Below are 12,727 nucleotides of genomic sequence, written 5' to 3'. Positions count from 1 at the left end.
AACTCTAGGACACCCGTTTTCAACCTTGTTAACATGAAGGATCCCTTATATATTACTTTCAGGTCTGCTTTGTTCTCCTTTTTACATGAAGGGGTGGGGGGATTAGTAGTTTACAGGAGGAAGATAACATTGTCGGTACTTTTAGTTCAACTTATAGTGAATACCAAGGGCACTGCATTTCTGACACGTACAACAGATATTATCTATACTTGTTAAAACTGTTCTTATGTAACACAGCAAATACATGAATAATCATCAAATATTTCTGGACTGCAGTATGTTAAAATAAGTAAGTAAGAAAGCACTGGGACTTTGCCAATTTACTAACCAGGACAAGTACACCTTTTTCTGAGGTAATGCTTTTGTTACTACATCAAAACAGGTTTTAAATCATTATTTACACACTAAATAAACCTTTTATTATTATTGTGTAAATCAACTCAGGAAAGTTCTGTAATACCTGTAATAATAATATGGATTATACTAATCAATTTTTCTGTACAAAGGATTTGGTTTATTCCCCTAAGTGCAGAGAATTTTTTGCTATAGTTCCACTTCAAAGCAGGCTACGGGTCATTTGACTGTATATTTCACTTTTAAGGTATGTTTACAGCACACAAAGAAATATTGGGCCTGATTTAATAAAGCCCCCCAAGGCTGGAGAGAATAAACTTTCATCAGTGAAGCTGGGTGATACAGCAAACCTGGATTGGATCTGGTCCAGGATTCAAAACATTTGCTAGCAAATAGCAAATGACTTTGAAGAAATCTATTTCAGGTTTGCTGGATCACCCAGCTTCACTGATGAAAGTGTATTCTCTCCAGCCTTGAAAGGTTTAATAAAGCAGGCCCATTGAATCAAAGGCTTTTACAATATAATAAGTAGGTAGACATGAGACAGCAAAAATTACCATCTATTAACTTAAAATAAAATACTCCTTCAGTATAAAAAAAGGGCATTTGTCAATTAATGGCACATAAAATACATATGACATTTTCAACCTGCAGAACCCATTCAGACCTTGGAGTCCTGGTGCATGATATAAATGTATTTAATTCATTATGTTTTGCAGTTTTTTCAAGCATAAACATGACTGATCTGAATAGGCTGGAAATGTCAAAAAATGGACACGTACTATTTTTGACACAGTAAACTACAATGCACAGTAGTGCATTACCTGTGTTGAATCATTGTTACAACTAACATATTTTTCTTTCAAAATACTTCTTTTATTATACTGTAAGTCATTTTTATTTTATGGAAAAAAGCTGTCTTAGGATGAGTTTGTATTATGAATTGCCTCATTATTTGAAAATATGCTTAAAACCTAACAGCCCAGGAAAGCAGAAAAAAATATAACATTCCCATTAAAATACCAGAGAAAGATTCACATAAAAAGTCACCCATAAATCTATTTAACATTCTGTGACACTAACCAGAAACCAACACATTCATTGACCTTAAAATGACGGAGCTGCAAGTATTCCTAGTAATAAAGTGTAAAGTGACTCAATGTACCCGATCTAACTATAATTTTGTTACTGAGGATATATAAAAATATATTTGTATCCAAGAACACATATATAATGCAGCTTAGCAGTAAGAAACCTTCTACCCTAAGGTGACATGTTTTATTCCCAATACAACATCTATGGAGAAGCAAAATTGTCAACCTTATAAATAAAAAGTTTACTACACTACCCCTTCTTTTTTTTCCCAACACAGGTAAGAAGTATTCTGTAGTTCACAGATAGCTGGAAACAATTAACATATAATAACAGGTAGCAGATTAAAAAAGAAAGTTACCAGCTCACAAGATTTCTGCCTAAACTTTTCAAACATAATTATAAAAAGCTTTCTTTTGGATCTGTCATTCATTTAATTCTGTAAGGTGAAGTCCAAAGGGCTACTTACTATCTCACTACTTGCAGAGAAGTAAATAGCATGGGTTTGGGCAAAAGAGTACAGACTCCTTCCCCATGGCAGTTTTATAGAGTAGAGTTATAGTAGAGAATAGCTGTAATTTTATTCTAGACGCTGTGCAGACTTCTGGGAAAAGCAATTAGCCAATCACAAAAGCAGCTTATGGGGACATACCATACACAGTAAATGTATTGACCATCCCTAGTATTACCATTATTGCAAGGAAGGTAATATTTTAGGCATTGACATAAAAACATAATCACCCACCATCACATGTACAGTTTACACTGTAAGCATACACTCTACTCCAATGCTTCAAAAATTCCTTGATAATAATTTTTCTATTGTCTTAATATGTTTTTCAGGTCTTTTTAAAAGAATTAAATTTGATTTAAATAAATTATTCCTTGAACAGTTAAAGGAATGGTGGAAGGGAGAACAACAGTAGCTCACCATTAAGGGCCCTTCAGTAGTCTGTATCTTTACAAAGTACTTACCTAGCTGTAGAGTAGGACACAAGTAATATGAAGAATGCTAATGCAACTGATCCTAATAAGACTACAGTCATATGATTCCTACTGGTTGACAGCTCTGAAAAAGAAATCAACAGATTGGTTACTGAGTTTTACTGCTAAAAAAAAAAATAATTGTGTACAATAACATGTCATACATAAATTTAAATCAAATGTCTAAAATGAAGGATATTTACTTATTTTTAAATGAAAACATGGTAGTTTGGAACAATTATGCCACAGGTATTTTATAAAAAAAAGGGAAGGTTTATTTACATTTTGATGGGAAAGTGACTGGGAACTGGAATGCAGGTTTATTTATGTAAGAGTGAGACCAACCTAGCTACTTTTTTTTTTTTACATATATATGTATAGTTTACGGTAAGTAACTCCATTCTTCTAGTGTTTATTTGAAACTGTATTCCAATCTTTTAACTTGACAGGAAATGTCAACAATGTTAATATGGGGATTTATTTGTATGCAGAGTTTATTTGTGCATTTTTAATTTATACATCCCAATAGGCCCAGTTTCTTCCCTAACTGAGCACTAAATGCCGCTACTGGTCACAGACAGATTTTTTTGTCTCATGATTTGTCAGTGTGCAAACACAAATGAACATTTCCATTTGACAGTCTGGAACTCATTTTCTAATACATAAATAATTATTGGTTGAAGGAGCGTACTTTGCTTCCTTCTATTCCCGATGTGGCCTATAAACCAGTAGGAGAAGTCACATCACACACTGAGAAAGGTAAGTATTCTGTTTTGTAGGTAAAAATGTTTGGATCTTTTAAAATGTCAGACATTTTAGAGGAAAATTGTACTAAGAAAAAATGCTAGTACCCTGGCTATCTCTAGCTTCACAATTACACTGGGCATCTAACTCATCCTTATTACTACATTCTGGATTCCTATATACTTCCACCTTGTCTTTTGTTGAAGAGATAAACAGCTAACAGGATCTGTTTATACATCCCCTCAAGAGCCCCCTTAAACCCTCCCTATAACCCCAACTCCTTGTAACTTGTGTTGCTATTCAGACTGATTACAAAATCTTCTTGACGTCACACGACATTTAGTAAAAAATCTAAACAAAGGCCAAATTCAATAAACATTTCTGTTGCTAAAGTAAACAGCTAGCAGCACCCCCAGACAATAGCGGTTGCCAAGGACAGAATTGTCCCTGACAACCTCCGGACAATAGGAGCGCTATGAACTGTGTATAACAGGTAATGCAAACATTGAGCATTGGTTACACTTGACAACCGTGCAGACCCGACACAAACAGTATCAGCCAATAACAGAGGTACACACTACCCAATTGCTTACAAATATGTGTTCAAGTTGACCACAAAAATATCAAACAGAGGATCACTACATGTTACCCTAACTTCCCCTGCAATCCTTCATGTGACCCCTACACATACAAGTCCTGTAATCCTGACAATAACACTCACAAAAACTCGACTTAACCCTAACACTCACCCTCCCACAAACTTTTGCTGTAACCCTAGCATTAACCCTTCCAGTAACCCTAAACACATCCTTCTCTTACTATAGATCTACCCCTACCCTAAGCCCAGCACTAACCCTTCCAGTAACCCTCAAACTCTGTATTGTTCATCCTGATCCTTACCTTAAAACCTTAAGATTACCTCCCCTATCTGTAAAGTTAACACTTTGGCTTTGATAGCATACTCACCTACCTACATACTCACCTGCAACATCAAGGTCCTTCAACACCAGTGACCTATAAGTGTACCTATCCCCTCATGAGCTGTCAACTCATTCAGCAACATAGGTTGCATGCCCTGTCCATATTGTGCCACCCTCCTGCTGAAACCCCTACCCCTCAATCCAGCTCTGCTCTCCCATCCTGCATTCCTTTTGTTTTGTTTTTTTGTTTTTTTTTTGCGCAATGAATAAATAAGGAAACATTCCCATACCATACTAAACATAATCAGTTCAAAACCCAACAGATATACAGTGATGTCAGTAACAAGGAAGATAGAAATAAAGTTACAATAAAAGTATCATGGGAAATTGTTTTATAACTAGATCATAAAAAGGACATTTAGACGATTATATGCTCTAAAGTGACTGAAGAATAAATCTTTCAACCTATTGTGCCAGAACTGTTTATATGATCAGGAACAGACATCCTGCAGCACTTGGCACAAAGAAGTGACATGTAACCATTGTTTTATGCATCTCAGGATTCATCTGAGAGTTTGATAAGTTCCACAAAACCGAACACCATTATCCACTTAATTTTACAATGGAGACACTCTGGGATACAGCTGTAATTATATATCTGCGATCAGCATTACCACTTTATTGAATGAATAATGCATGTTTGTTTGATAGAGTTGGAGGCCGCTAGCAAGAATTAATCTTTGATTCTGTTTGTTTTTTTAATTATTCACAGAAGAAAATAACAATATAAACACCTATTCTGAGCATTAGTATCTACTGCTATTCAAATAAAGTGTAGTTAGAGAAATATTTTTCTACGTAGCTATGGAACTCATAAACACTTCTAGAAAAATAGTTTGCTGGAAATGGTAACGTGTTTGTTAAGAAAGCCCAGTAGTTTTGAATTTGCTGCCAACACATTCTAGTACACCAGAACCAGCCCTTAGACAGCACACCACAAAAAATGGTAGTGCATTACTGTGCATTGTGCTGGACTGGAAAACAGGTATTAGAACTGCCTGAGCTCAGAATGAATAGCACCACAACTCTCTAAGGCTAGGTTCAGACTAGCAATGGTTAGTATTGGACTGTTCGTTATCCATGATTTAGCAGGCGGTAGAAGGCAGCAGCATTGTCGCATGATATTTTATAAACTACATGCAGACTTCGGGGTCAGTTTACTGCCCTTGGTGCTTCCATAGACCTGAATTAGTACTGCTGGCAGCCTGTTTTTGCTCCAAGATGCCTAGTGTTTGACAATAGGCGTTCAGTGTTGTTAAATGTTGCTGTAAAACACCACTAGTTTGAACCTAGCCTAAGGGGTGCATGCTGCAACAAAAAGCCTTTATAAGCATTATCTGTAGCACGTGCAATAACTGTTAAATGCAACATTTCTATTATTCTCACCTTTAATCTCTGCCACAACAGTGCATGTGTTTGCTTTCATCTAGAATGAAAATAATGGAAATGCGTTAGTATCATAATTAGATATTAATTTTCTCATATCATCCATATTTGCATAAGATTTGGGAAACCTTCTGTATCTGCTGATAAGTAGATTAGCTATCAGTAACTGTTTTGTAGGGGAAAAAAACCTGTAGAATAGCTTTATGTAGAATTTACACATTTCTACACTTCAGGGGGAACTGTCTTCCTGATTTATACTTCCCCACACCCTAGTGAACTGGCAAGTTTTAACATCATACCAAGAATATAAGACATTATAGCAGCACTCAAGACACAATGCCAGGGCAGATTGATGAGCAAATGTGGGGGACTGCTGTATACATGGTATATCTTACTGAAGACGAGCACTACCGTTCATCATTTAGCATGTGTACATGAGTGACAACAGTGAGAGCCTGGCTGCACTGCAGTAACAAACAAGACGGCAGCTTAGAACCTTTTATACATAGGAATGTGTTACTATTCATTGATGTATGCTGTGTGAATGGCAGTGTACTGCCCTAGTAGCCCTGCAGATATGGAGAAAGTATGCAGTAACAATTCATGTGGTTAGCTAATATCAGGGCTTTATTAGTATATTGGTATTCTGTTACACAAACAATTATATTACACATATTACCGTTAAAATTACCATATAAAAAAATGTTACCATAGATAAGAGATTTTGATCATAAGTCTAAATTGATGAACATGGAAAGCAAACATAGATGCAAATGCATATATGATATTTTTAAAAAAGCATTTGGCAAATTACATATGGCAACTTTTTCATTGGATTGTCTGCCATTAATATATAGCGTGCCTGTCTCACATAATGACTTCTTTCAAAAGAAGATTTAAAAATGTGAGTTTCCACTCTTTCTGTCAGGACACATTACTATTAGCTGATCAGACTCCAGGCAGTCAGGTGACAGCCTTTGATCTTGTCAAAGAAGACACAGTTTAGTATCCAGACATGTGATCTCAAGTCACCCAGCTCATACCATGAGAAAGTCACATGCTGAAGCATGATTTTCTTTCTTGTAACTACTTTTGGTATGCAGAAAAATATTTCTGGATATAAAATTTAAAAAAGTATTATTGATTTTATAAAGCAGAACTCCAGACAAAATCCCTATGTTATCTGCTCAATGATTGAATTTAGAATTACATCACACAGCTAAGTAAGACAATGAATGCCGCATCCTCCATTTTCCCTTTCCCCTTTTCAACTTAGACAAAAAAATTAAAAATGTGCTCCCTAGTAACTAGAAATGAAGCTCCAGCGGCTATACTTACTACTTTTTCTGTGTGATCCAAGTTCTGATCCGACATTACCTCGCCTGTCATCAACAGGCACAGTAGGTCACCGGACAATGACAGCTGTCATCAGCTGGCAGCTGGATTGGCTGAGTCATGACAGGTATAGTTGATGAACACTGTCATGGTTCATTGGTCAGATTAATTTAGTCATACTGTCTGTCAATGACATGTTTAGTATAGCTGGCATAGTATGACAAATTCTAGATTAAAATTCTAGAATCTTGACCGATCCAACTGAAATCAAGCCATATATTTCTTTTTTTGTCTGGGGGTGCTCCAGTGTGGAAGAAGAGAGATTACAGACCCAGAGTTGAGCTTTTGAATTTTTTATAAATAGTAAAACAGTATAAAACATTTAGTTGAATGCTGCACTAATCCAAATTTCACTTATCCAGTATTCAGCTTCAGAGTGCAGTGGCCTCTTTACAGCGGTCTTACCATTTCCTCAACAAGCGACATCAAGAACTGTGTAATCAACAGGGAGTGTGAGCAATGTTGATAGCTCAGCTGTATATGTGACAGTGGAGGGTGTGTTAAATTACATAAAAGATTTGCATAAAGATATAAACTCAGATGTGCTACCACTCCCTGCTGATTGCAGAACTTTTGCTGTAACTTAGTTGGGGACTTGTTGGAACACAACAGAGAGGCCAATACTTTCATCTACAGCAGTTTTGCTCTCTGTAGCTTAATTCTAGGGATGTAAAGTTTAGATTTGCCTTAAGAAATAATGTAACTTACAATAGTAATCAGACCTCTGCAGTGCTGTTTATTGAGGGAACGCATGTAAAGGCACAATGTATGTTTCAAAATAAATGGTACTACATAAAGCAACCTATCTCTGATGCACATATGTTGCTGCACACCATAATATACCATTATTACTATTATTATTACAATTATTATTATTACCTGTATTTATATAGCACCAATGTATTACCCAGTGCTGTACATTGAATAGGGTTATCAAATAACAGACATACAAACAATGACACAGGAGGAGGAGAGGACCCTACCCAAAAGAGCCTACAATCTAAGAGGAGGGGGAAGTAGCACACAATAGGTAAGATAATATGGAGGGTAAAGAGAACCCTGCCCAAACAAGCTTACAGCCTAAGAAGTACAGAAAGTAAAATATGATAAATAGGGGGAAAAGAACTGTGGCTGATCAGTAATGGCTGCTTAGAACAAATGGAAAGCTCGGTAGACCAGTTTAAAATGGTGATTTTTGAAGACCTCCATAAATGTGTTTAAGTTGGAAACAAATCTAATAGGTATAACAGAGGGAAATTCAAGGAGTGGAAACAATATAGAGAAGTCTTGGAGCAAGGCGTGAAAAGAATATACACAGGGAGGACATCAGTAGGTCATTGCAGAATGGGTAGTTAGGAGTGTATGTTCCAGATTGTAAATGTACATGGTAGAAGAATTATTGGTGAAAATTAAAGGCAAAGCTTGATTTTAATTCTGAGGTTGATTGGAAGTGTAAAGACTTTTGGAGGGGAACAGCAGCATTCAGTATTCATGGATTGTAGAGCCAAAAGGCTTCTTTTTGGGATGCCTAATAGAAAATGATTTTTGTAGCGCAAATTCTAGGATTTTGGAGGTTTCTGGTGATAAAAAGGGGTGTATCTTGTAAATGTTGCACCAGTGGAAGTGGCAGAATCTACTGATGTTCTGGATGTGGGGTGTGAAGGAGATTGCAGAGCCAAAATTGACATCATTGACATCATTAGCTTAATTAGCTCATTAGCTTAATCTGATCTAGATTGAGCTCCAGGTACCTGCCATTCATACCCATCTCAATACTGTTTAGTAATTTCCTGCTTGTTATGCTAATCCAGTGGTCCTTGGGTTTTCCAAGGTATTGACATATCGAACATATACAATATAAATCTGAATCACTGATTCAAATCAATGTTGATCTGCATGCGTATTCATTGTTTTAAAGTATCAAACCCAGAGACAGAAGAGTGATGTACTTTGAAAAATAAAAAAAAAAACAGAAAACTAGAGAAAAGTATATACATATATATATATATATAGCAGTGAAAATAAAGGATCTTTATGGAACTGTGCAAAGCATATTTTACATTAATATGAATGTGGCATGATTATGATAAGTGTGTCTTGCTAATCTATGGTAACACCTGACTGTTATTGTATGGTTTTGCTTGAATATGCTTTTTCACAGGTGTCCTTTGTGAACAAGCATCAATATGGGTAAATTATACATTGGCTTGTTGAAAGGATACAAATAATATTTCCATCAGGAAAAGAGAAAACGTCTTTCTTATAAATGAAGCTGAAGAAAAGTAAATCCCAAAAAATGACATGATGGAGGATGTTAAAAAAAAAAGATTATATCCCTTTAGTAATTAACATTATAATAAAACTGTGACATACAATGTCCTTAAAGCATCATAAAAAGTTTTAAACTGACAAAGTATGTAAAAAATGTATCCTAAGCCCTCAGATGAATACTTTATATTATTAGAGAGTTATTTTCCCACTTCATGCTTTCTACATATACCTTTAAACGCTCATCAATTGCATCTGTTGTATTGCTAGGATTGGGGGCTAGGACAGAGGCATAAACAGCTAATCAGTACCTATGCATCACACAGACCCCAATGTGGCCACAGTGGGAAATATTGCAAATGTTGTTGTCTGGTGGCACTTGGTAGAATATTTACAATAAAAATGAGCAAGATCTTAGAAATCCTCTTGGAAAGGGAAAGTGTGAGTAGAGTGAAGAGAAGAAAAAATTGAATTAATTCCAAGGTCTACTTTATATATTAGCACATTTCAGCACAGTTATAGAAGAATCTGAAAGTGAAGCCAAACTCGCTGCCTGACTCTATTTGCACCACTGCTGAAATTAGGCCTAGATTCTGAGAACAATGTAACTCCGAGGCATGCATAATCAGTGGCTGCCCAACAGCCAAAAAGAATCTCAGTGGACCTGGAAGACTTGGCAGCAAATATGGTGGGTTTGGTGAAATAAGTTGCAGATTCCTAGAGGGTCAGGGTGCTTTGAAAAAGGTAAGTTTACTATTACTAAATACTAATATATAATTATGTTAAAAGCCTATTAAATTTATTTTTTTTATTATTATATATGGGAAAAAAATGCAGAATAAAATATATTTATTTTTACTCTTTTACTATTTAAAATAAAACAATTTTTAGTAAAACACATATACATTATTTTTTTATCTTTAGTAAAGATTACGTTATTACAAAGTAAACAGGCCTATAGTTAAAATGTAGAAATTGTTTTGATCCATTGGGAGTATTTGGGTACAAGAGAAACCTCCTAGGATACATGTCACATATCCCAGCAGGCTGGGGGACTCAATACTGGCTGGAAGAGTCCCGATCTAATTCTGTGTATGTGTGAGCATGTTTATGAGTAGGTGTAGGATACTGCAGCCTCCTGGGATAAGTGACATAGGTATTCCCGGAGGCTATGGGGTTACCCGTTAAAATTGTTCTCCAAACAGGAAGCAAACAGTCCAACCATCCAAAATAACATTTTCAGTGATAGCTCTGCTTCATTTTACCTTGATACATTTTACCGTGTCACTCATTGTACTATATTTGATGATACTTTGTTGTTTTTCTTTACAAAGCAACCTTTTTAAAAATACTTTGATATTTAATTGCTTCCTTTCCCTATCTATTCTCAGTACCAGTTGTCTTTCTTGACTATATGTGAGAAGTAGTTCATAATCATGACTGCCCTCCATGGTTTTAGAAGGAACATCTGGCAAGTCACACATTGCATTCACATGCTCACTGTGACTCCACTTACAATTCAGCTCCGCAGGAAACTAATGAACAGTTTATATTTTGCAGATGGCTTTGGCAATGTGATGTAATATTGAACAAAAGCTTGCATTGGGTATGCAGAGATAAAAAAAAGTGCTTAAAATGCCCTTAGGATATCTGCTGGCAACATTTAGAAATTGTCACTTCTGTTTAAATCAAAAGATTTGTCTTTACTTATTACAGCTCTGGCAGTCCCAAAGAATAAAACTAGTAATGTTTTCGCTGTTGGTGCCTACATTCTGAATTTAAAATCAGTACTACAAAAATAGAGTAGGGATTATAAGAAGCAAAAGGTAAACTACATGGATCATTTTTCTCATGCAGCTCCAATGGTAATCGCATAATATCAATCACACCTAGTCATCAGTTTGCTGTCACTGTTCCAGTTTGTAAAAAGCTGTTTGATATGCTTGTACTATAAAAAAAGGAGTATTTTATAAAATGATTATGAATGAGGGAGAATGCCCCTGACATGCTCTCAAATTTGCGCTGGGTCCACGAAATTTCAGCGAATCGATTTTGCGGACCCATCGCAAGATCGAGGAATTCATTACAGGAGCACCCGGCTGTATTAATGAATGCAGCAGTGGCAATCCTCCTGTGCGCGATCCCCAGGAACTGGAGGTTAAATGAGGGCTTGCCTGGGGATTGCGCACAGGAGAATTCCCACGGCTGCATTCATGAATGCAGCCGCGGTACTCCTCCTGTCAATGTGAGTACCGCGACTGTGCTCATCAATGAATGCAGGCGTAGGAATCATCACAGGATGATTCCCACGGCTGCATTTATTCATAATGAGCACAGACGCGGGACTCCTGTGTTCTTGGATAGAAAATCTCTATCCAAGAACACATACTACAGGACTGCAAGAACAATCAGGGGAGTGGAGCTACAGGTCCCAAAAAATTCAATCTCGACGACCGAAGCCGTTCTCGCTTACATGTTCGGTAGGAGAGAACGGGCCGATTTGCCATGGGATCGAGTTTCAAAATTTTGCTCCATTTCTGTCCCCCCAAAACCTCAACATTTTGTGTTTTCCCTCACTTTGAGTTCCAATGAAAATCGAGGTTTAAACACACGATAAGATACTTGAGCTAGGACTGAGACACCAAACTAAAAATATTGACAATTAGTTATACTTCAATCCAGCACTGTGAAGTTATTCTTTAATCTAAAAAATGCAGTACACCTGATACAAGCACTTGTTAACCACCTGTTCTCCCAATGACTCCTGTGTTTAGTGCTAGTGACTCAAGACTTTAGGGCATATTTATAATGGAGAGTAGTTAATTTACATTATATTGCATCTGCTCAATTTAAAAAAAACGGGGGTCACACTGTAGGTACACAGCAAAGGTACAATGATAACTTTTTGGTAAATAAAGCAGAAAGTTGTTTGTGATAGGAGGAGATTGGAGATTGGGGTCTTGTGGATTTAGATATATGATCACAAAAATAGAGCACAGTACTAATTGCACATATTATTTTCAGCTGCTTATTGTTTATATTGTGTTAATAGTTTCAGTATTAGTTCAATATCCACACACAAGATAAGCCAAACCTTGTTGTAGTATAATTAGAAAACCTAGGCTTTGATTAAAATCAGTCCAAGCGAGAAAGGGATGTACTATTTACATTTCCAGTAAGTGATCATCTGGTTTTCATCACATGCAACCAAGAAAGTAAACCAAGCAAACCAGTCCACAGCTTTTCAATTTGCAGATGCTGAGATACTAAGAGTACTTTAACACGTTTATTTTCTAAAATTCACTGATTTGGACTATTTGCTCCTTACAGGATGTATGCATGAATTACAAACATATAAACTATGCATTGCCATAAGTTTACTATATAGGTGTATATATATCTTCGTTTTAGGATTACTCTAAAATGAGCTTCTGCTTTGCCCATGGACGGCTAAGCAACATACATTTTATTTTTTGTAACACCACTAGCTGCTATTACTTTTTTTTCCCTTTTGTTGCTCTATC

At 36.2% G+C, this 12,727-nt stretch overlaps 1 protein-coding gene and 1 long non-coding RNA gene across 2 annotated transcripts in view; one reads left to right on the top strand and one right to left on the bottom strand.

Annotated features, from left to right (window-relative positions):
• SUSD1 (sushi domain containing 1) overlaps window positions 1-12,727 on the bottom strand; it is a 66,797-nt gene that overhangs the window by 6,488 nt on the left and 47,582 nt on the right. Inside the window, exons 21-22 of the mRNA XM_072404516.1 lie at window positions 5,541-5,580; window positions 2,422-2,515 (exon numbers count right to left, since the gene is read on the bottom strand). Coding sequence (XP_072260617.1) covers window positions 2,422-2,515; window positions 5,541-5,580 — 134 coding nt within the window. The remainder of the gene's footprint in view (window positions 1-2,421; window positions 2,516-5,540; window positions 5,581-12,727) is intronic.
• The window catches only part of LOC140326155 (uncharacterized), an 87,798-nt gene that overhangs the window by 50,596 nt on the left and 24,475 nt on the right, over window positions 1-12,727 (top strand). The window lies entirely within an intron of this gene.

This window comes from Pyxicephalus adspersus, chromosome 3 (genome assembly GCF_032062135.1).
Source record: "Pyxicephalus adspersus chromosome 3, UCB_Pads_2.0, whole genome shotgun sequence".
NCBI lineage: Eukaryota > Metazoa > Chordata > Amphibia > Anura > Pyxicephalidae > Pyxicephalus > Pyxicephalus adspersus.
The sequence above is the reverse complement of the archived record's forward strand: the minus strand, read 5'-3'. Positions and strand labels throughout refer to the sequence as shown.